This window comes from Eschrichtius robustus, chromosome 14 (assembly GCF_028021215.1).
Source record: "Eschrichtius robustus isolate mEscRob2 chromosome 14, mEscRob2.pri, whole genome shotgun sequence".
In the NCBI taxonomy this organism is placed as follows: domain Eukaryota; kingdom Metazoa; phylum Chordata; class Mammalia; order Artiodactyla; family Eschrichtiidae; genus Eschrichtius; species Eschrichtius robustus.
Genome location: NC_090837.1, coordinates 28,750,755 through 28,775,218, shown reverse-complemented (window position 1 = coordinate 28,775,218; position 24,464 = coordinate 28,750,755). Strand labels below are relative to the sequence as shown.

Genomic DNA, 24,464 nt, shown 5'->3' with positions numbered 1-24,464 from the left:
ATCTACTTCTGTTTATAAATGTGTTAAAATCTTGAGTTTACACTGATACTTCCAATTCTAATCTAACATAACACATGGATTCCTTTCCTCCTTCCCATAATTGTACCTTTTTTCTCCAGTACTGAGAAGCCTGGCCCCATTATTTTCAATATGTTTACGTTTTACTCAGTCCCCCTGTTTTCAGCCAATCTTGTCTTCACATGGTCTGTCTCCCTGGGCCCAGTGTTGCCAACTCACACCAGCAAGTCTTAGTGGCACCAGCTGAGGGCTGACTCCCTCCATCCCCATCACCCTAGTGCCTCTGACTCACGCCAGCTTGGTTTCTTTAATCCCTATGCTGTTCGTGTTAATTTTTTTTCTAAGATAGTCAAAGATAGTATTAACATGTATTAAAAATGACCTTGACAGTTACTTCAGTTGTGAGGAACTTGTTCTTAGGAAGCTAAAAAAACAGGAATCAACTTTGTTTTTAAATTGTTTTCTGACGTTTGGCTGGTGCCCCCTTTGTTTCTCTGGGGCGGTATAGGTCTGATTGGAAAGGGGTGGGTCAGAGGGCAGTGAATTAGGGGTGAAGAGAGGGATTTCTCTCTGTCCGCCAAGTGTTGACTGGAGTCCAGGTGTAGCCCCTGCTGTGTGGTAGGTGAACTTGGTCACCGTACCAGTGAACTTCGGTTGTCATGTGTTCTCGTGATTATGAAATTTAGTTGAATTACAATTTTTTAGTAATCTAAGGCTTATTAGAAAACCCAATTTCAACACTTAGTAAAAAAATCTTCCTAAACTTTATTAGCATTTCTTAACTAGTTTTTTGCCATAAGATTTTGTTTTAAAGTTTTTTGGTGTTAGTGATGCAAAGGCAGTTATCATTATTGTTATAGATACTTGAAGAGTTTTGTTGTTTTTCTTAAATTCTTAATATTGGGTAGGTTTTTTTTTTTTAAGGAAGGAAATTCTTTTATTTATTTATTTATTTTTTGGCTGTGTTGGGTCTTCGTTGCTGCGTGTGGGCTTTTCTCTAGTTGGGGCGAGCAGGGGCTACTCTTTGTTGCGGTGTGCGGGCTTCTCACTGTGGTGGCTTCTCTTGTTGCAGAGCACAGGCTCTAGGCGCGCGGGCTTCAGTAGTTGTGGCACGTGGGCTCAGTAGTTGTGGCTCGCAGGCTGTAAAGCCCAGGCTCACTAGTTGTGGTGCATGGGCTTAGTTGCTCCAAGGCATGTGGGATCTTCCCGGACCAGGACTCGAACCTGTGTCCCCTGCATTAACAAGTGGATCCTTAACGACTGTGCCACCAGGGAAGCCCTGGGTAGTTTTCTAGTAAATCTTTTTTAAAAAACATTTATTTATTTATTTGGCTGCACCGGGTCTTAGTTACAGCACTCAGGATCTTTAGTTGTGGCATGAGGGATCTAGTTCCCTGACCAGGGATCGAACCTGGGCCCCCTGCATTGGGAGCACGGAGTCTTAGCCACTGGACCACCAGGGAAGTCCCTCTAGTAAATCTTTTAAGAGACCTCAGATGGCATGCAGAAGTCAAGGCAGGAAACAAATCATTGCAGATTCTAATTAAAGGTTAGTAATATTTAACCTATACTGTACTTTACTCTTTTTTTTTTTTTAATTTTATTTATTTATTTATTTATTTATTTATGGTTGTGTGGGGTCTTCGTTTCTGTGCGAGGGCTTTCTCTAGTTGCGGCAAGTGGGGGCCACTCTTCCTCGCGGTGCGCGGGCCCCTCACTATCGTGGCCTCTCTTGTTGCGGAGCACAGGCTCCAGACGCGCAGGCTCAGCAACTGTGGCTCATGGGCCTAGTCGCTCCGCAGCATGTGGGATCTTCCCAGACCAGGGCTCGAACCCGTGTCCCCTGCATTGGCAGGCAGATTCTCAACCACTGCGCCACCAGGGAAGCCCCGTACTTTACTCTTTATACACTTCTTTAAGAAAACCCCAATGTGAAGGATTCTTATTCACTGAAAAATATATAATGCACTTCTATTTTTATCTAAGTGTTTTCAGATTTATGAATAATTAATATAAAAATGTGGCACAGTCTGCTTTATCATTTTTAATTTCTTTTCTCTCTCTCTCTCTCTCTCTCTCTCTCTCTCTCTCTAGTGAATCTGGCAGTTGTGGGACACATGGTGGTAACATTTCTTTGGATGTTTTACCAGTGAAAGGTCCTCAGGGGTCTCCACTTCTTTCACAAGCTGTTCGCCCACCTCAAGATAAATCGGCCTCGGAAGAAGTGTGGGCTGTCCAGCCTGAACGCTTGATTTTAGTCGCCCCTTCTTGTGAGTATGTCCCCAATGACAGGACAGAAAGTCCCTCTGGGGCCCGGGCTGTACTTGCTCTGTGCTCAGGGCTCTCGTAGGACAGACCTGGGCTCCGTGCAGATGTGGCTGGTGGCTTGCCCAGGCCTCCCCTGCCTGCTACAGACCCGACCAGAGTGTCGTCCTGACACGAGGCCTCGGACCCCAGGCCAAGCTCCCATGTGGCAGAGCTACCCATCCGGGGGTCTTGATTCCTGCCCCCCACCCCCCCATCCCCCACTGAGAATGCAGTTGGCACTTGGCCTCTTTTACGCTTAACGTTGATACCCTTGGTCCAGAGTAGGAACAAATCTAGTACCTATGTCTGTGCCCAAGACAGGGAGTAACAATTACCAGATTTCCTTTTTCTTCTTTGTTCATTACTAAACTTTGTTCAGTATCTTTGTAGTTTCCAAGAGTAAATGAAGGTCTTGCTTTACCAGGAATTTGAAATTTCTGTAATTGGGCAGTTGGGAAAACAAAATGAGTTAGTATGGTAGTGTTTTTATTTAGGATTTATTTTTACTATTTATTACCCTTTGTCTTTTTCACAAATGCTAAATGTAAGTAACATTTTATTTACTTACTTATTTTATTTACTTACTTATTTTATTTACTTACTTATTTACTTACTTATTTTTATTTACTTACTTACTTATTTACTTATTTACTTATTTACTTATTTACTTATTACTTATTTACTTATTTACTTATTTACTTATTTACTTATTTACTTACTTATTTTTATTTACTTACTTATTTTATTTACTTACTTATTTACTTACTTATTTTATTTACTTACTTATTTTATTTACTTAGGTGATATGGCAAAAACTGGACGTTTCCAGATTTTACTTATTACTTACTTATTTACTTACTTATTTTTATTTACTTACTTACTTATTTACTTATTTACTTATTTACTTATTACTTATTTACTTATTTACTTATTACTTATTTACTTATTTACTTATTTACTTACTTATTTTTATTTACTTACTTATTTTATTTACTTACTTATTTACTTACTTATTTTATTTACTTACTTATTTTATTTACTTAGGTGATATGGCAAAAACTGGACGTTTCCAGATTTTAAACAATTCTGTTAGGTTACTGAAATTTGAGCTGTACTGGCCAGCACATTGTCTTACAGTGACACCACAACATGGGTTTATCGCACCAGAGTAAGTATGACCTCCCTTTCCCCTGGGTGTTATTTAGATGCTTTAGCATGGTGACTTTTTAAGGATCAAATAATAGGCCATTTTAATTTATTCAGTAGAGTTTTGCAGTGTGCTGACTCTGTAAAGAGCATCGTCCGTGGTTCTGTGGGACCACAGTGAGTTCAAGACTCATGCTTCTTAGTGGGTGGAGACCATGTCCACAGCCAGTTACAGTATCGGCCTAACAGGGTGGAGAGACGTGTGAGGCGGGGGAGAGTTCCTGATGTAGCTCTACCTACAGAATTACAGCACAGGGTTACGGCTGTGCATGTGATGAGGGTAGTGGTCTCCAAAGCCCTGGTGGTCCTGCCTTTGTCATCTTGGGTCTAGCAGCTTATTCTGCTGGTTTTCTCTAAGGACATTTTACAGACACCGATTCCTGGCTTCTGATATGTCTGAGCCATAATCTAGCTTGCCGTTTTCTACAAAGGATATTTTAAGGTAAAAAGAAGTCTTTGGGGGCCAGATGGTGATGAGCAGCTGCCCTCTCTGTGCAGCTTAATTATTGGGATATAGCCTCAGCTCTGCAGCTTCTCAGGGACTGTGTCTGGGTTGGCACAGAATACGCACATCTGAAAGTTGCTTCACATTTGGGAATAGCAACTTTGCACAAGAGCAACATGAAGTTTATTTGCTTTTGCAAAATGATGGCGTATGCGTATCAGGAGAGTTTATTTGACCAAGACTGGGTTAAGGTATGGTTGGGGACACTCCAGAGAAAGGTTCCTAGGACCAAAGCAGTCAATTAAATGTTTGTCCGTTAATGGGTGAAAAGCTGGGAGATGATAGGACAGGTTGTTCACAGAGACTTGTCCATCACCGTGCGTGTTGAGCTTTTAGCAGTGGGAGGTCATCTTGCTTGGCCATTTTGGACGTGGGTACTAACCTCTCTTTATAACTGGTGGTTTCTCTTAAGTCACAAATCCAGTTACATCGTCCACATGTAAGTCTTTGACATCCCATAGCTCTAGAAGAGAACAGTGAGCACAGAAAACCTGACCAGCCCCCTTTCCCACCCTCTATTCCCTTCCAGTTATGCTCTGTGACTGTGACGGCTCGTTCTTTATCATCAGTGGCTCAGAGCCTTTGTGTTACTGGTCTTTTGCTCCAGAAATGTTTAACTTGAATTGCTGTTTAGATGGCATTTCTGTGGTGTGGTCCATTTTCACATGAGCTTTGCCCTTAGGTTCTTGGGTTCACACCACTCAGCTTTTTGTCAGCCTCTGGGTTGGGGTTGAGGCCAAATTATATGCACCTGGGAGCTTACCTCTGTTCTCTGCTCTTTCTGAGCAGTGAGGAAATAGTTGGTGACTGACAGGACAGTGTTTGAAACTCTTGTGGTTACTGCTGTTCCAGTACAGGGTATTCTTGGTTCTCAGTGTTCAATTCTTCTTTTAAGGAGCAAGCTACAAATTCTTGTGAGTCCTAATTCCTCCTTATCCACAAAACATTCAATGTTCCCGTGGAGTGGCTTGATCTATATACACTGTGACAACGGACAGAAGGTAATTTTTTAAACATTTTTTTGATCAACATTTCTCTTTTTCTGCAGTTTAAGTTTTGTAATCCTCATTGATAGCACTTACATTTCAGAAATCGAATTGAGGTGTCCTTTTAGCCCAAATAGACTTATTTAAATAGAGTATTTAGTGCAGAGTTTTTCCACTAGTGAGCTGAACAAGTGTCATGGGTGGGCAGCAGTGGAGAGTGGGGCCTGGAAGCCATCATTAACTTGAAGATTTTGCTTTGGAGAAAAGAGGGGAGTTGGGAGAAAGGATAAAGTCAAAGAGCTACTTTGGGATCTGAATGGACTTTAATTTCTAAATTCACCAGTGTTTCATTTGTTTGGCATTACTTTTCTCTACCATAATTTAAAAATAGGAATTAAAAAAAAAAAATAACAGCTTCACTTGCATCTTATCCCTTTGTTTGGCTCATTTCAGAAAATTGTGAAGGTTCAAATTCGAGAAGATTTGACCCAAGAAGAACTTTTCACTTGTTTGACCTCCAGCCCATTTGGAATCCTTTCTCCAGAAACAGAGCCTTCGGTTAATCATCTGGTAAAACCAGTGACAAAACCACCTTCCACAAGAGTTGAGATAAGAAATAAGACTGTTACTTTTCCTACAACAGAACCTGGTGAGACTTCAGGTATTGTATCACAAGGTTACGTAATTCAGACTTCTGCTAGTACGTTGGATCTAATGCTCTTAGTTAACTGTAGTTTGTGATAGGTGCAGTTTTCCCGCTACTTCAAGAGAAAATCAAGTAGTCGCTGGAAATCGTTTCAGCTATGAGCTGGATTTGCAGACGCTTAAAAATTGTACCGTGTTGAATTTAGGCCTTTAATAACTCTCTGTTCCAGAAGGCTTAGACTTTTTTATCAGAACCATCCCTCCCCGACTCTCACTAGCTCTTTGACCAGAATTGCTACTAAGTTAGTGGCTGAAGAGGAGAGGAAGGTGGGTGGAGCCCGGCTCTGTCAGTTACACTGTGACTACAGGCTCCAAACTTGCCCAGCCTCCCCAGGTGTGATTAACACCCACCACCCAGGGCCTGGGGATGGTGACGCGGTGTGTGAAGCACCTCTGAGCTTCCTTGGGCCGGAGTAGTGCTTTCTGCCTCTGTGGGCGCTCTCCCCGCGGCCTTGGGGTCTAGGATTGCACATGGACAACTTAGATAGGGTCTGGGGCCACCTGTCACCTGGCCCCCCAGCTCCTCAACTCTTGTCGTCTGTCTTCCACTGCAGCTCAGTCTCCTGCCCTCAGGGTCCCTCCTGGATCTCGTCTGCACCAGGAGCTGTACCATGTTTTCACTCAGTTTCAAGCCTGTCACTTCTGCCCATCACCCCCTCTGGCTCTTCCCAGCTCGCTTACTCCAGTGGTCAGAGCAGTTGCCTGACCACATTCAGACCTCCAGGCCTTTCCCCTGCCCATCGCCCCACCCACAGCGCACTTCTCCCCTATCCCTCCTCAACTTCTGTGCTCTGTCCCTGTAACTCCTCACAAACACTCGTGACTGCCTTGTGCCCCTCGCCCAATGCATTCCCGTCTGGCAGAATCCTGGCCCTGTCTCTGCCCCTGAGTGCTGTGCGACTTGGGCCCCTAGACGCCCCGAGCACAGGCTTCCCCAGCGCCCTCGCAGCCCTCCTCCCCGCCTGCCCCCGCCCCCAGTAGCTGAGTCCTCTTGCTCGCAGCCCCCGCTGCCCCCTCCTCCCCGCTCCTGCTTGTTCCGGCTCTTGCCTTTGCCTCACACATGGTTGAAAATCTAGAGACCATCCCAGGTGACCCTTGCGCTGGGAACCTGGGCCCACCTGCTCCTGCCGTCTCAGGCAGGGCTCCCTCGGGCCCTCCTCCCCCATTGTCTGCATTTCTTCCTCTTTGCCGAAGTGTCTCCATCAGGACGCAGCATGCCTGCCGTCACCCATGGACGGGGTGCCCTTGGCCCCTCGCCTTGCTGCGGCTGCCCTGCCCTCCTCCCTGGCCCCTTCCTGCCAGGGTTGTACTCCCACCCTCGCTTCTTCAGCAGCTTAGCTGCTGCCACCACCAGGCCCTGAACTTGCTCCCATCAAGGTCACTAGAAAGCTTGATTTTGCCAAATCCAGGGCATCTTTTGTGTGTCTTTGTCAGTTTGACCTTAGCACTGGCAGCCACTCCTTCCCCCTTGGAGCAGCTCTTGGGGCTCACCTTGCCTCAGGGCCCCTCCTGAGCCTGTGCTGCTCCCTCCTCCTCTTCTGGCTCCTAATGCCTGCATCCCGTTCCTTCTCTCTGCTCGCCCTGAGCCCCAGATGTGCACCCCACACATCCACGAAACCTGCTTCTCCAGCCTTTCCCATGTCAGCAGTGGCACCACTGCCTGTGCACTTGGTTGAGCCAGATCCCTACAGTTGATGTCTCTTCCCTTCTGTTCACCCGTCCTGTCCGTCAGCACGTCCTTTGCAGTCTGTCTGCAGAGTAAACCCCACATCTGCCCGCTGACTTTCCTCCCTTGGCCACCACCAGGCCTGATGCAGGTCACCCTGTGCGGCATCTCGGCCGAGGGCCGCAGTGACATGGGCCAGGCTCTGCCGGCACTCTGACCCCGTGCAGCCTCTTACCTGCACAGCACCAGGGGTTCATGCATGGTGAAGACCCTGCTGTAGTTCTTCAGTAGCTTTTTGCATTGCACTTCCGTTAAATACAAGATAGGGCATCTGTCAAACAGGACTTCGTTAGAAAATAATGTTATTCCTGTTGGACTCTAAGGGATCTAAGTGTATTTTTTCCCTGTGATGAGGTCAACACAGTATTTTCCACACATTATCCCACGAATCTGCTTGTTTATTTACCCCTCGAAGAGTTTGAGTTGTTAAATGTGTTCCTTTTAGGAAGTTACCTGGAACTTGAGAATCACGGTGACACGGAAGTGAGGTGGCACCTGTCATCCTTAGCCCCACCTTACGTCAAGGTCAGTAATAATTGCCTCAAATATACTCATTTTAATGTTTAATTTTATGCAGGATGTTTAAAAATCTGAATTATGAGCATATGTTGAGATTACTGGTTTTTTGTTCCCCTGCTTCATTTACTTGATTATCTTTGTAAGTGGGGCTAACCTGCCCAGTCGTGTTCACGAGGTGGTTTTGAGAGTCAAGTTAGAGAATGTATGTGGAAATACGTGCTTGCTCTGTTTCATGCTGTCTCCTGCAACCCTGCTTTTTATCTGAAATAACTATTTTGAAAAATATATAAAAGTTTTATACCAGGGTGTTGTGTGTGTGCTTTTCTATCCTGGGTTCCAAGTGCTGCTATGTGTTTTCAGCCAGTGGGAGTGAGTGCAGGAGACGGGATTGAACCTTCCTTGCCAGTGAGTTTCAGCCTGTGTGCCCTGCAAGTGGTGTCCGCCACTGGGCACCACCCGAGCCAAGTGTGTGGTCACGTGTGGTGTGGCCACTCTGCCCTTTTCTCCGTTTGACCATCATGGTTGTGAGCCATAATGTTAACAAGATGTGTGTAAAAGATAGTGCTGGGCCCACTGACAAGAAATGAAGCACTGGTATCATATGGAGTGTTGAAACACATGCTCAGCAGGGTCTTCAGGGTCTTTGAGGAAATGGCAGTCCTCCGATGTGGGAGCAGCCTCCTACAGAGCACTGCCGCCAGGGGTGGGATGAGGGTCCGCGTCAGGTGAGGCCTGGTGTGAGCCAAGCCCAGGGTGCTCCTGGCCCACCATGAAACAGGCTGGTTTGACCTCGATGACCGTGAAGGCAATGGTGTCACTGGAATAGATCCGCTTACTTTTTTGTTTTTTTATTTGATTGTTTAAATGGTGTCTTTGTAGGGAGTTGATGAAAGTGGAGATGTTTTTAGAGCTACCTATGCAGCATTCAGATGTTCTCCTATTTCTGGTGTACTGGAAAGCCATGGAGTCCAAAAGGTGAGTTCTGACACCTTTTCACAGCCGTCTGGTAAGAACACAGTGTTGGCTGGCTAGGAGTGCCTCGTTGTTTCCACCCAGAAGAATTCGCTCCACCTGGACCAGTGCTGCTCACAGCCAGGCTGTTGCAGGAGCAGCTGCAGCACAGGTCAGCGCTCTGCTTCTTCAGCGGGACATCTTGTGTGAAACAAAACACCGTGCTTGGTGGTGTCGTTGGTTTACATTCCGGTGTAAGCACTTCAGGTGGCCTCAGGTTGCCAGTGCTTAGAACACGCTTCTGGTAGTGCTGATCTAGACAGTGGTTTTGTCCACCAGCTGTAGTCAGAAAACTCTACCAGTGTTGCAGACCACTCAGTGTTCATGTGGGGTCAACAGTGTGTCTTCAGGGCAAGTGTGACAGGTCCCTTTAGTACCACAGCCCTGGTAAGTTCTGGTTTGTTTGTAGCCCTGACCTGGCCCCTTCATGTATCTTGCAGGGATGATGCTAGTTGTTCACGTGGCCTCAGTAATACACTTTTCCTTTTTCATTCCAATAGCCAAAACTCATTTAAACTATAGCATTTACTTGATATGGGTCCAGTTCCTCAGAGATTCAAACTTGTAATAAGGTTTAGAACATAGTTGTGAGCTCGTAACTGACCATGAGAGAATCTTTGAGCAATGACAGAGTCACAGACTCTGTGTGCTTCACTGGGTCTGTGTAACAGGCTTCCAGAGGGTTTCTGACTTTCTTGTAAAGACACAGAGTTCTACCAGTGTAGTTTATTTCACTTCCCAGACCACAAGCAGCCAAGCAGGGAGCACACGTTGCTCAACAGAAGTTCTGCATCTGAAAGGAAGGTGCAGAGAAGCCCCAGCAGGAAAGTCATCTTCTGTGCGTGGATCAGAAGACCTGATGGTATTAAAACAGCAGTGCTCCCTAAACTCATCTACAGGTTCAGCACAGTCCCAATCAAAATCCCAGCTTGTTTTTAAGAGATTGACAGGCTGGTCCTAAAATTCATGTGGGTGTGCAAGGGACCCAGAATAACCAAAACAATCTTGGAAAAGGATAAAGTTGGAGGTTTCACACTTCCCATTTTCAAAACCTACAAAGCTACAGTAATCAAAACAGTGTGGTATTGACAAAGATAGACCTATAAAATATGTGATATAGATGTGAAAGTCCCAAAATAAATCCTCATATTTATGGTCAGTTGATTTTTCAATAAGGGACAATTCAACAGGGAAAGAATGTTTTTCAACAATGGTGCTGGGACAGCTGGATATCCATGTGCAAAAGAATAAATTCAACCCTTACCTCACACCATATATTAAAATTAACTTGAAGTGGACCATAGACCTACGTGTAAGAGCTAATAAAGCTGTAAAACTGCTAGAAGGTAACTGTTGATCTTCACGACCTTGGGTTAAGCATTGGTTTGTTAGATGTAACACCAATAAAGCTCAAGTAACAAAAGGAAAAATAAATGAATTATCAAAGTGTAAAACTTTGTGCATCAAAGGACACGATTAAGAGTGTGAAAAGAAAACCCAGAGTATGGGAGAAAACATTTACAAATCATGTATTTGACAAAGTACTTGTATCCAGAGTGCATCAAGAACTCTTACAACTCAATAGTATAAAGACAAATACCCAGTTTAAAAAATGGGCAGAAACTCTGAATAGACATTTTTCCGAAGAAGATATACCAGTGGCCAGTAAAGACATGAAAAGATGCTTAGAATCACTAGTCATCAGGGAAATGCAAATCAAAACCACAGTGAGATCACTTCATACTCACTAGGATGACTGTGATTTTAAAATAATAATAATGGTAATAACAAGTGTTGACAAGGATGTGGGGAAATTGGAACCCTCATACACTGCTGGTGGAAATGGAAAAGGGTGCAGCCACAGTGAAAACAGTTTGACAGTTCCTCAGTAAGTTAAAGGTAGAGTTACCATATGGTCCAACAATCACACTTCTGGATAAATACTCAAAAAAATTCAAAACCAGTGTGTGCATCACTGTGTATCCTGGACTGAAGTCGCTGCTCACCACATTGTCAGATCACATCTCTCAAATGCACTCTAGGTCTGGATACTTAATTTATGTGCACAGCACATCACTCTGGGACCCTTTAGGGAAGTGTTACCAAAGATCACAATTGTGGTATAGAGTACTGATCCAGAAGGAAAAAACAATTAGTTCGTTACGACTGAGACACACACCATAATTGTGTGAAACGTTGGTCAGTGTGAGATGAGACTAAATGAGCCTAAGGCATGTTAGGGCCTGGTGTAGAACATGCAGTAGTAGTGGGTTTTCCCTCCTCTGTTTTTTATTCATTGGTGTTAGAGGAAGTGTAAGTGGGGTTTGTAGGATGTGTAGTGCTGTGGTTCCGGTGGCTCCAGATGGTTGTGTGCTTTCACCATTCAGGGCATGGTTGTATCCATCCTTTCTGAATCCTCCCATTGCCCTGTCATCCATGTCCCCCACCCTGGTAGCTCCTGCCTCTGTGCTCCCAGCCTGCAGGCCCAGTTGTTTCTTAGATTCCGTGTCCACAGAAATTAGGTCAATGAAGCATTTTAATGTTAAGTCCAGACTCAAAGATACTGATTTATTGTTACTCTAACTAGGAATCAGTATTTTTAACACTAAACATTTAATTAAAAAGCTCTTAACGCTGGTAAAATTTATAAAATACTGTTTTAAAATACTTCAACTTCCTCACTGTTGACCTTTGACATGCTGCACACACAGATTTCGTGTATTTGACTTGGAGCTGTGTGGTTGGGGTGACGTTCTGAAGTGAGTTAGGGTAAGAGCTGCTCTGGTGGGCACAGCGTCCTGGCTCCTCTGCCTCTGGTCCCACACACACCCCTTCCTTCCTGTAGGCCCTCTCGTCCCCTGCAATCAGTGGGGTGTGAGGCCTTAGTCCTTCACCACTTGGCCAGCAGTGGGTCCCATAAGCATTTCCATGGAAGTCTGCATTGTGTTTTGGGGGGGTCAGACCTTCCTCATTTAGGTCTTGTACTCTAGAATTTTTTAATAACTTTTTTTAAAAAAGAATTTGCATTATTTAAACATTTTATTTCTATTTTTTGAAGTATTGTACAATAGCATATAAGTTACAGGTGTACAATATAATGATTCACAATTTTTAAAGGTTATACTCCATTTGTTATTGTGCAATATTGGCTGTATTCCCCATGTTGTACAATATCTCCTTGTAGCTTATTTATACCTAAAGAGTTAGTACCTCTTAATCCACTACCCCTATGTTGCCCCTCCCTGCTTCCTTTTCCCCACTGGTAACCACTAGTTTGTTGCCTACATCTGTGAGTCTGCTTATTTTTTATTTGTTGCATTTTTTAGATTCCATATATAAGTGATATCATACAGTATTTGTCTTTCTTTCTCTGACTTTTTTCACTTAGCACAATGCCTTCCAAATCCATCCATGTTGTTGCAAATGGCATGATTTTATTTTTTTTCATGGCTGAGTAATATTCCATTGTGTGTATATGTGTGTATATATATATAAATACACACACATGCACGCACATATATATTACCACATCTTCTCTATCCATTCGTCTATTGATGGACACTTAAGTTCCTTCCATGTCTTGGCAGGTGTAAGTGCTTCTGTGAACATTGGGGTGCATGTATCTTTTCAAATTAGTGTTTTTAGTTTTTATTTTTTTGGGTAAATACTCAGGAGTGGAATCGCTGGGTCATATGGCAGTTCTATTTTTAGTTTTTTGAGAAACCTCCGTAGTGTTCTCCATAGTGGCTGCACCAGTTTACATTTCCACCAACAGTGTACTAGGGTTTCCTTTTCTCTACATTCTCGCCAATATTTGTTATTTGTGTTCTTTTTTTGATGATAGCCATTCTAACAGGTGTGAGGTGATATCTCATTGTGGTTTTGATTTGCATTTCCCTGGTGATTAGTGATGTTGAGCATCTTTTCATGTGCCTGTTGGCCATCTGCATTTCCTCTTTGAATAAATGTCTATTCAGTTCTTCTGCCCATTTTTTAATCAGTTGTTTGATTTTTTTGATGTTGAGTTGTGTGAGCTTTTTATATATGTTGGATATTAACTCCTTACTGGTCATATCATTTGCAAATATTTTCTCCCTTTAGTAGGTTGTCTTTTCATTTTGTTGATGGTTTCCTTTGCTGTGCAAAAGCTTTTAAGTTTAATTAGGTCCTATTTGTTTATTTTTGCTTTTATTTCCTTTACCTTAGGAGACAGATCCAAAAATAGTACTGCTATGATTAATGTCAAAGAATGTTCTGCCTTTGTTTTCCTGTAGCAGTTTTATGGTTTCTGGTCTTTAATCCATCTTGAGTTTATTTTTGTATATGGTGTTAAAGAATGTTGCAATTTCATTCTCTTACATGTAGCTGTCCAGTTTTCCCAGAACCACTTACTGAGGAGACTGCCCTTTCTCCATTTTATACTCTTACCTCCTTTGTTGTAGATTAATTGACCATAGATGGGTGGGTTTATTTCTGAGCTTTTTGTCCTGTTCTGTAGATCTATGTGTCTGTTTTGGAGCCAGTACCATGCTGTTTTTGATTACTGTAGCTTTGTAGTATAGTGAATTCTACCAAACATTTAGAGAAGAGTTAACACCTCTCCTTCTCAAACTATTCCAAAAAATTGTAGAGGAAGGAACACTTTGTAATTCATTATACGAGGCCATCATCAATCACCCTGTTTATCAAAACCAGGCAAAGATATCACACAAAAAAGAAAATTACAGACTGATATCACTGGTGAACATGGATGCAAAAATCCTCAAAAAAATACTAGCAAACTGAATCCAACAATACATTAAAAGGGTCATACACCATGATCAAGTGGGATTTATCCCAGGGATGCAAGGATTTTTCAATATCTGCAAATCAGTCAGTGTGATACACCACATCAACAAATTGAAAAATAAAAACCATATGATCAGGGACTTCCCTGGCGACACAGTGGTTAAGAATCTGCCTGCCAGTGCAGGGGACACGGGTTTGATCCCGGGTCTGGGAAGATCCCACGTGCTGTGGAGCAACTAACTAAGCCTGTGCGCCACAACTACTGAAGCCCACGCACCTAGAGCCCATGCTCCGCAGCAAGAGAAGCGACCGCAACGAGAAGCACATGCACCACAACAAAGAGTAGCCCCTGCTCGCCGCAACTAGAGAAAGCCTGCACACAGCAACGAAGACCCAAAGCAGCCAAGATAATTAATTAATCAATTAATTAATTAATTAATCAATCAATTAATTAATTAATTAAAAACAAAAAAATATGATCATCTCAATAGATATAGAAAAAGCTTTTGATAAAATTCAACATGCATTTATAATTAAAAACTCTTCAGAAAGTGGGAACATACCTCAACATTATAAACGCCGTATATGACAAACCCACAGGTAACATCATACTCAACGGTGAAAAGTTGAAAGCATTCCCTCTTAGGTCAGAAACAAGACAAGGATGTCCACTCTCGCTACTATTATTCAACATAGTTTTGGAAGTCCTAGCCACGGTAATCAGAGAAGAAAGAGAAATAAAAGGGATCCAAATTGGAAAAGAAGTAAAACTCACTGTTTCCATATGATATGATACTATGCTTAGAAAATCCTAAAGATTTTCTATACCAGAAAACTAGAGCTCATTAATGAATTTGCTAAAGTTGCAGGATACAAAATTAATGTACAGAAATCTGTTGCATTTCTGTACAGTAACAGCAAACTATCAGAAAGGGAAATTGAAGAAACAATCCCATTTACCATCACATCAAAAAGAATAAAATACATAGGAATAAACCTACCTAAGGAGGCAAAAGACCTGTACTCAGAAAACTGTAAGACGCTGATGAAAGAAATTAAAGATGACACAAACAGATATACTGTGTTCTTGGATTGGAAGAATTAATATTATTAAAATGACCGTACTACCCAAGGCAATCTATAGATTCAGGGCAATCCCTATCAAAATAACAATGGCATTTTTCACAGAATTAGTACAAAAAATTTTTATATTTGTATGGAAACACAAAAGACCCCAGATAGCCAAAGCAGTCTTGAGAAAGAAAGACAGAGCTGGAGCAGTCAGGCTTCCTGACTTCAGACTGTACTACAGAGCTACAGTAATTAATAACTTTTTTTAATTAAAAAATTTACATTTTGAGGAATATGTTACTTAAAGCCTTAAAGAAAAGTATACTTGGATCTGATTAGTGGCAAAATTAGACAAAGCAAAGACATTTTTCCCTTCAATTTTTTCATACCACACTTTGAATTGGTAATCTAACTGCATGTGTGTAAGGTTCAGTGTCTGAATTTCTCTCCCGGATATGTTGTTTGTAGGTCTCCATCACGTTTTTGCCCAGAGATAGAGGGGACTATGCCCAGTTTTGGGATGTTGAGTGTCACCCTCTTAAAGAGCCTCACCTGAAGCACACCTTGAGATTCCAGCTCTCTGGACATGTGAGTGTTACACTGAATTTAAGTAAATTATTGGGTGTGTTTTAAAGACACCAAGGGAAACTGGCATGAAAAACTGGCCTGTTGTTTTTGGTATTATTGTAATCCCATTAATTCTGTTATAGATTCTTATCATCTTAGTTTTCTTACGTGTCTTTATTGATTGGCTCTATGAAATTTGTTTGCCTTAATTAGGTAAGATTGCGTGTTTGTGTGTGTGTGTGAGAAAGAGAGAGAGAAAGAAACAGTGCAAGATAAAGCATTTGTGATTAAAGGAATTTAGAAATCTTAAATCACCTTTTTAAAAATTAGGAAGGAAGTAGTAGAATTCAAATAGGTAAGTGTCCATATGTTTATTTCTTCTCCTCTACCCTGTGATTTTTTTATACAGAGTGTCAAAGCAGAACATGAGCTTGAAAATTCACGCATTTCCAGAAATAGCCTCATTAAAATAGATAATTTACTTAAGCCCCGAAGACAAGCTGTATCAGAGGCTTCTGCTCTCATACCTGGGTATGTTGTTTCTGTCATTCTCATGAATTTTTCCCAGTGCTTTATGGAGGTATAATTACATTCAGTAAAATGCCCAGTGGCTTACCTGTGATTGATGAACATCACCCTCACTGCAGCCAGGTAGAGACCGTTTCTCTCTCCTGGAGCCTCCTCACATGCATGCCTCTCTGCAGCCACCCCCACCCTCACCCAGGATTTGTTCTGTTCCCATGTGTTGCCATAGTTTTGTGGAATTTCATGCACATGTGCACTCAAGTTGTGTCTGGCTTTCACTTAACGTAGTGATTTCGGGATCAGCTGTGTTGGTGAGTGTACCTATGGTTTGTTCCTTTTGTTGTTGACTTCTTGTGCCCCATCATAGGAGCACATCATGATTGTTTCACTTTCCTTTTAGCATTTGGTGGCTTCTGACTTGGAGCCCTTGTGAATGAAGGTGCAGTGAACATTATTATATGTGTATTTTTGTGGACATATTTTTTCATTTCTTTTGGGTAAAAATATCTAAGAGTAGAATTGCTGGGTCATATGGTGGGAATTTATTTAACCTTAAACTGCCAAAGAATGTTCCCAAAGTAGCTGTTACAATTTACATTCCAAAAAACAGTGTATGAAAGTAGATTCTTAAAAACTTCTAAAAATGTATGTTATACCAGCAGCTTACAAAGCTTTAATGATAGTATGTAAATGTTTTACCTAATGAAAAATATTTTTTTTTCTGGGATGTGTTTTCTTTTTTTTTTTTCTAACTTTTTTTAAATTGAAGTATAGTTGATTTACAGTGTTGTGTTAATTCCTGCTGCACAGCAAAGCAATTCAGTTATACATACATATACATTCTTTTTTTAATATTCTTTTCCATTATGGTTTGTCACAGGATACTGAGTATAGTTCTCTGTGTTATACAGTAGGACCTTGTTGCTTATCCATTCTCTCTATAAAAGCTCACATCTGCTAACCCCAACCTCCCACTCCATCCTCCCCCAACCCCCTTCCCTCTTGGCAACCTCCAGTCTGTTCTCTATGTCCATGAGTCTGTTTCTGTTTCTTAGATATGATCGTTTGTGTCGTATTTTAGATTCCACATGTAAGTGATGTCATACGGTATTTGTCTTTTTCTTTCTGACTTACATGAAAATGTTTCTTATAATCCTCAGTTAACTATCATTTAGGTCTAACTTAGCTGTGGAGGAAGGTGCTTGTAAGGACAATATGTTAAGTTCCTCTCAGGGAGGAGGAGGCGCTGCTGCTGTCTCAGCTGCTGCCCCGCACCCCTGGACACTTCCTGCCGCCAGCAGTTTGTCTTAACACGCATTAGTCAGTCGCCTTTACAGAGCTACTTTAACCGAGTTGCGGGAGAAAACAAATTAAAGCCACACTTCATAATGTAATATAAACAAATAGTTTAAATTACTATGGATTTTATATAGTTAACCTTCAGACCTATCTCCATAGCAGGCAGCTTGACCTGACCCACCGTGGAGTTTATGCCCCAGAAGATGTGTATCGGTTTCTGCCAACGAGAGTTGGGGAGTCAAGGACATTGAAAGTAAATTTGCGAAATAATTCTTTTATTACACACTTGGTAAGTTGGAAATCCTTCTGTGGGTTTTGGAAAAGTAAATGTATTCTACTATTTGATAAACATTTTCCTGATAATTAGAAGCTTGTTTTATAGATTAAGTTATAATAGTTAAGTTTTAAAATGCCTTAATACCGTATTTGAAAAGAAACTCAAGGGAAGTTCATGATCCTTTACCTGAAAATCGAAAATTATTTAGTATTTTCATTTTTAAATTTTTCCTCTTGTTTTCTTCTCTACTATGACACCGACGTATTTCTGGATAACATTTACTCCAGCTAGAACTAGAGTAAACTCATTAAACTTCCCCTAAGTGTTTTCATGAGCATTTATCGTTTTACCTCATTTTGTGGCTATATGTAAACAAATGTATGGTATGTTGATTTAAGTATGCACAAATATCTAACTTGTATAACTTCATAAAATGTTTCATATTAAATTCCAGCTCAAGTTTTTAAGTCCCAGAGAGCCTTTCTACGTCAAACATTCAAAATATTCTTTGAGGTGAGTTTATCATAAATCAAAATGTTCTCATCCTAGTGCAGGTCTTTGTGTTCAGGAGCCTGAGATTGCTCTTGGGGGTTAGGACTGTGAGGTCTCTCTCTGTTGCAACCCCTCATCCTCCTCACCAACGCCACAGAGCACCAAGCACGTGGTGAAGGAGACAAGGAACCTGCTAGGGAAAGTCCGTGACCTGTGGGTATATGTGGCGAGTAGCGACTCAAACTTGCGCAATGTTTGGACTTAGTGCGTGACTCCTGTTTCCCAGTATTTTGACAGCCATATACTTACATAGAACCTTAATTATCTTGTGATTAACTTTAGAGTGATTTCTGCATCACATATTATTTTCACTACACTGAGAATCAGGGATTTGAATTTTTACTAATTAGGACAAAAACCTTCCCAGATTAATTGGGAAAACTTTTATTAACCTATTTTCCAGTTGTCATTCTTCAAATAACCCTGTATTGTTCTTAAATCAGGGCTTCATTTTCTTGTTGTCCTTGCTTATTTTCTTTTTTCTTTTAATGTGTTTGTTTTTATTTTTAAGGTGTGTGTGTGTGTGTGTGTATATATATATTCTTTCAGTTTTATTGACATAATTGACATACAGCACTGTGTAAGTTTGAGGTGTACAGCATAATGATTTGACTTACATACATGATGAAATGATTATCACAGTAAGTTTTGTGAACACCGTCATCTCATACAGATACAAAATTAAAGACATAGAAAAAAATTTTTTTTCCTGTGACGTGAACTGTTAGGATTTATTCTCTTAACAGCTTTCATATATAACGTACAACATGTTCAGTATATTTATCGTGTTGTACATCACATCCCTGGTATGTACTTAACCTTACAACTGGAAGTTTGTACTTTTTGACTGTCTCATCCAGTTCTCCCTCCCCCAACCCCTGGTCTCTGGTAACCACAAATCTGATCTTTTCTATGCATTTCTAGCATTACATGCAGCAGCCTCTGGCCTAGCAGGGCTGTAGGGACCAGCCAGCCGAGTGAGGCCCACAGGCAGTTTGTGGTCACCAGTGAGCTGTTAGACCTTCACAGGAGACCACACGACCTAAATTGAAATGTAATTTTGGCAATTAACATGTCAAAGTATTTTCATAATTGCCACCTTCAGTTTCCTCCTCCTACCCCTGTGACCAGCGGGTAGCGTCCTTCTTCCTCGTGTGCCTGGGTGCCCATCTCGTGTCCCAGCAGCACTTCCTCCTCCTCCTCACGCACAGCTCCCTGCAGTGCTGTTGACACGACAGGCGTGATGCTTAAAGCATTCCTAACGAGGAACCTTTATAAATGAGATGGCATTTTGCTTAGTTTCAACTTGTCTAAAAACCAATTTTAAAATATAAAATGTGTTCATTCTAGTAATATAAAAGTAGACATTTTTATAGAGTTGAACTCGGTGACTTGCCATTCCAGTGCTAGAACATTTTAAGCTGTCCTGAATTAGACACTCACTGCTTTTCTATGCAGCCTAGGTCATGTCACAACATCTAAGAGAACTTAGAAACATGAGAAAATATTTTGTAAGTAAGCAAAATTTGGGCAGTTTATATAAGCTAGCATTTAAAATAGCATCACAAGATACATTTTGTTTGCTTATACTCTTCAAACATGTTATTACTTTAAAATGTTTTTAACTTTTTATACTTTGAAAAGAAATTTAAATAAGGTAATTTTATGCTTTATTGGTGGCAGGTACTTAAGTTATTCTGATGTGTTTCATTATGGAACTTAGGATAAATATGTAATGTTACAGATTCCAGCATCAACTTTAATAATTAGCAACTCAGTATAAACTTGATGAAATATGAATAAGAAAACCATGCGTGCAAAGCAGTAACTTTGATCTGTTCAACCAGGTGAAGTAAACTCTAAGTCGTAGAAAACTCTTCTCTCATGACATGTCCGTAGGCTTAAGCCTTAAGTCTTACGTAAAGGAAGGTGGGAAAGCTGGTTTTTTCATATGTAAGAATGACTTCTTTCTATTTCGGAGAAGTAGCGGTTTGCTCCCATAGCTCACTTGAGAATTCTCCCACAAACTGGGGCAGTGGCTATTGTCAGTGCAGGCATGGAGGGCTTTGTACCTGTCCCGAGAACGAGACTGTTGGACCCTGGACAGGCTCGTGAGCTGTAGGGGGCCAGTATGGCGACGCTGGCCTCGGCGGGTAGACAGTCTGTGCTGAGGCTCCTGGGGAGCCCCTCCCTGTCTGCTGTGGTCACGTTCTCTTCCTCAGGGGGCCGCCTGCCCTGGGACCCGTGAACCCCACTCTCCGAGTAGTAGCGCGGCTTCCGTCACCGTGGGCCTGCCCTCCCAGGAGGCCCCTCTCCCAGGCTGTCCTCGTGTGGTGGGGACTGTCAGGTGGGGACTGTCAGCTGACTGCAGATCAGTAGGTGGGAGCCCCGCACGTCCTGGGGGTTTTGCCTTAGGCGGAGGTGCTGGGGGAGGGCGTGTGCTGGGCACGTTTATGTCGTCCACGGAAAGCGGTAGATTGTGAAGGAGCTAATGTAAAAGGAGCATTGATGAGCAGTTTTTTGGTAAAGGTTCTGTCTTGGGCTCTAGGTGATCATCTCTTTCTCATGTCTTTTTAAGAGGAATTTGTTGTGTTTCCACTTAGCCCCGAAAGCATCCTCTGTTACCTGTTTGTTCAAGTCTAATCTCTGCTGAGACATTGAAGCTAAGGCCCCATCTGCTGGGCTCACAGCAGTGCATGCAGGTCCTGGTGAGCCAGCCCCTGCGGCTGAGTGGCCAGGCCCTGCTGTGTCCTTCAGAGGGAAGCCAGGGAGCAGCAAAGTGCTTGTTTTAAGTTAAAGAAAAATTACGGTTGCTGTAATTTGTAGGTTCATGGGCATGAGGGGTGAGGGGGTTCTGGGCACCCCGCCAGCCCTGCCTCTGTACCTCCTGCTGCTTGCTCTGGTGCCTCTGCTGCAAAATTCATCATTGGATGGTAGGAGGTTTTGAACTAGATCTCTGCGTTGTGTCCATGTGCTTTCCTATTACGTGTTCCCGTGTGTGTGTGAGTGTGTGTGTGTGCGGTGTGTTTATATGTGTGTGGTGTGTGTGTGCATGTATGTGTGTGAGTTTGCGTGTGTGTATGTGTGTGGTGAGTGTGCATGAGTGTGCGTGTGTATATGTGTGAGTGCTGTGTGTGTGAGTGTGCGTGTGTGTACATGAGTGCATGTATGTGGGAGGGTGTGCTGTGGGGGGGTGGGAGTGTGCGTGTGTGTGTATGTGAGTGTGCATGTGTGTGGAGAGAGTGTAAAGCCCTCTTGGTAACAGCACAGTCACCGCTTCACCGCACTGCTGGTGCTGGAGTTGTGTGAATCTGTGGTTCTTTTTAAGTTGCACCCCCTGTTTATTCAGTGTCTGTAAATCTAAAGCAGGGGATACATGTTTGTCATAATATGTTTTTCAAAACCCTTCCTCAGTTAAATATGGGGTTCTTTATTCCATGTTAATAATGGGATCCTCTAGAGATTTATTTGGGGTATTTTAATGCTTTTAGTAATTCATAAGTTAAAAAGCCTCTTAGGTAGGCGGATTGTACTACATCATTCTGAGGATTGAGATGCTAACATGAAGGAGAAAATTGTCCTTTGTCAGTGCTGTCGAAAGGTACCAGTTTTTTTAAAGGCACCTTAGCTTTGATGTGGGAAAATGACCCAGACTTTAAATATGTATATTCTGCGTTATCAGTTACATGCAGGAAAAGGGCTTTGAAATACTTAGACTGTTTTCTGAATTTCTAGCCCACTGTGCTGGGTTCATCAGGAAACATGCTGGAAACAAAAGCACAGGTCAGATCCTGAACACGTGTGGCTGAGATCAAGGGCGGGGCCCCTGCCTTCTGAGGAGAGTCTGAAAGCTGTAAAGTTTCACTCAAAAACGATTAAGACAGAAAGTTGGTGACATCACACAGGTGTGGGAAAGTGCCTTTGTCGCATTCCCTGGGAGTAAAGGTGTATTTTTGAAGCTTTTGGGACCTCGTTTTATGAGCAAAAACAAACCCCCCCAATGTACTACTTTTAAGCACAGGGCATTCATTACCTGCCTCGATAGAATCTGAAAATAAATTTTCAAGAAGACTTTTGGAAGGTTTCATATGAAATTTGGAGCAAAACCCACCAGCCCTGTAAACGTTGGTCCCGCTGCCACGGGGGTGGTCGGTGGCACGTGCTCCCTGACCTTTCGGGGGCCAGTGGCCTCCTGCTTCTACAGATGCAGCACCAGGCCCCGGGCCTCTTGGCTCCCACGTCATTGACCGTGTTTGCTCTCTGCCAGGCGTCATGAGGCTGGAGGGGCTCCGTGTGCCGTGGCCTTGGTGTTGACACCCCTTTCTCTCTGCAGAGCCCAGCACTACATCAACATGCCTGTGCAGTTCAAGCCCAGGTCCGTGGGCAAGTTTGAAGCTTTGCTCGTTGTTCAAACCGACGAAGGCAAGAGTGTCGCCATCCGACTCATTGGTGAAGCTCTTGGGAAAAGTTAACTAGAGTCCACTTTGTGTAAAGTAAATGACATAAGTTATATTTTGGTAACTTCATTTTTTTCTATACTACAGTTACGCCTTTGTATATATTTTGTATGATAAATTGGATGTCTATAACTTTAGATTTGTTCTTTTGAGAAGCTAATACTGAAGACCTGAGTAAAATAATCATGTAACTATCCTACAGTATTGTATTTAACTTTTACAAGGGAGAAGAGAGTTCTATTTTTGCATTGATTATGATATTCTGAATAAATATGGCGTATATTTTAGTTGGTATATCCAGAAATAAACTTAATTTCCACTGAATTTGTCTTTTTTATATGCTGTCATGTAGAAATTAGAATATCACGTTATTCTGCTAATTATTTGCAAGCTCCTTGGTCTGTTCTGTGATTTTTCTCCTCCATTACAGTTCTGTTTCCCTTAAGAAATTCCTTCTCGGTTCCTTTGTCTTTTAGCTAATTGCCCAGAGTAGAAAGGAACGCTTCCTTTCAAAGAAATTGTCTTTCTCCGGAGTGGGGCAGGCTCCACGTTCTGTGCAGACACATTGGAGAGGTTGATGGTATATTTTAAGAGAGCGTTTATTGAAATTAAAGCTGGACGGGACAACTCCAGAATCCGGTGTAGAAGGGCACTGCCGTCAGGTACCAGAGGGACCCGGGGGACAGGGAGTGAGGGCAGTGAGCCGCCCGAGGGGGCAGAGCGCTCTCCTGCTGTGACGGGAGACGTGCGTATTAATTGCTCTGTGGCCATTGCTGGTGAGTGGTCGTGCAGCAGCGTGGGGGTCGCAGCCGGGTATTATCGATGGAGCAGAAGGACCTTGGAGGGTGTGCAGAGCTGCCAGTAGGGCTCTAACCCCCAGCATTTACAACCGCGACAGAGAAACACTCTCCTTCCTGTGTGCAGATTTCAGACAGTCTTACACGTCTGCCACATGGGTCAGTAATCACAGGTGAAGAGTAGAGACAGTCCCACAACTGTTGATGCCTCTGTGATTAAAACTGCTCTCTTTCAGTGTCCACTCTTCTAAAGTGGACACGTCCCTGTTTTGTTTCCTCTTTAGATTTTTAATTTCATGCCCAGGGAAAGATCTGGGACAGGGAATCCTGTACGTCTTTAACTGCACCCTGAGCCCACTGAGCACTGGGCCATGTCCCCGTCTCCAACCCCCGTGGACGCTCGTGCAGATGGGAGGGGTGTGGCAGGGACGCCCCGCGGGGGCAGGCACGACCTCGGAGCAGCACGGGCTGTGACACGAGGTGAGGAGAGGCCAGTGGTGAGAGTGCGGCTGGAAACGCAATCCTCCCAGGGGTGCTACAACCGTTACTTCTCCTGCGCCCGGTGCTGACCCCAGAAGATGCACGGACGCATGTGGAGGTGATTGTGTGTTCGCTCCATGAGCAAGGCTGACCCAGGCCCGGGGCCACTGTTTGCTGACTTGCCCTCAGGTCGGTGGGAAGCCTGACGCTGCTCGCTTGAGGAGGTTCTCCCTGCGTTTGAGATGACCCACAAAATCGCTGTTCTGTGGGGTCGGCCTGAGGAAATGCCACCTTGTGGACTTGGCTGCATGTGAGACTTGCTCCCTGAGAGCTGTGAGGCCAGCAGGCACGACACAGACCCCGCCACGCCAGATGCCAGGGCGCCACCCACAGCCGCCACCATTACCCTTGTGCTTTTGGGCGCAAGGGCAACTCTGCGTCAGCTTCTCTGGAGCCATCTTCCTAAACTCAGGGGAGGCCTGTGTGCCACCGGAGCCGGGCCAGCTCGAATCCTCCTCCTTGGCCTGGTCCCCCCTCCCTTGTGCTTCCACAGGCCTGTCCTTCTTGGGGGGGGGCACCTCCCAGCGCTGCCCCTCCATGGGGCACCTTCCCTACCTGCCTTCCAGGTGCTCGGGGAAGGTGCCCATCCGACTGATGGGCACCTGTGC

General features: G+C 43.2%; 1 protein-coding gene across 6 annotated transcripts in view; it reads left to right on the top strand.

The window, feature by feature from the left end:
* The window catches only part of CEP192 (centrosomal protein 192), a 94,101-nt gene extending 71,300 nt beyond the window's left edge, over positions 1-22,801 (top strand). For 5 of the 6 annotated variants that reach the window (XM_068563744.1, XM_068563747.1, XM_068563746.1 and 2 more), the window contains 11 exons: positions 2,113-2,288; positions 3,370-3,493; positions 4,932-5,037; positions 5,476-5,683; positions 7,899-7,978; positions 8,852-8,947; positions 15,311-15,430; positions 15,819-15,940; positions 17,393-17,522; positions 17,965-18,023; positions 22,396-22,801. In XM_068563744.1, the coding sequence (XP_068419845.1) occupies positions 2,113-2,288; positions 3,370-3,493; positions 4,932-5,037; positions 5,476-5,683; positions 7,899-7,978; positions 8,852-8,947; positions 15,311-15,430; positions 15,819-15,940; positions 17,393-17,522; positions 17,965-18,023; positions 22,396-22,534 (1,360 nt within the window). In that variant the 3' untranslated portion in view covers positions 22,535-22,801. The remainder of the gene's footprint in view (positions 1-2,112; positions 2,289-3,369; positions 3,494-4,931; positions 5,038-5,475; positions 5,684-7,898; positions 7,979-8,851; positions 8,948-15,310; positions 15,431-15,818; positions 15,941-17,392; positions 17,523-17,964; positions 18,024-22,395) is intronic. The other variant, XM_068563745.1, reaches the window with a different exon arrangement.
* The last annotated feature ends 1,663 nt before the right edge of the window (positions 22,802-24,464 follow it).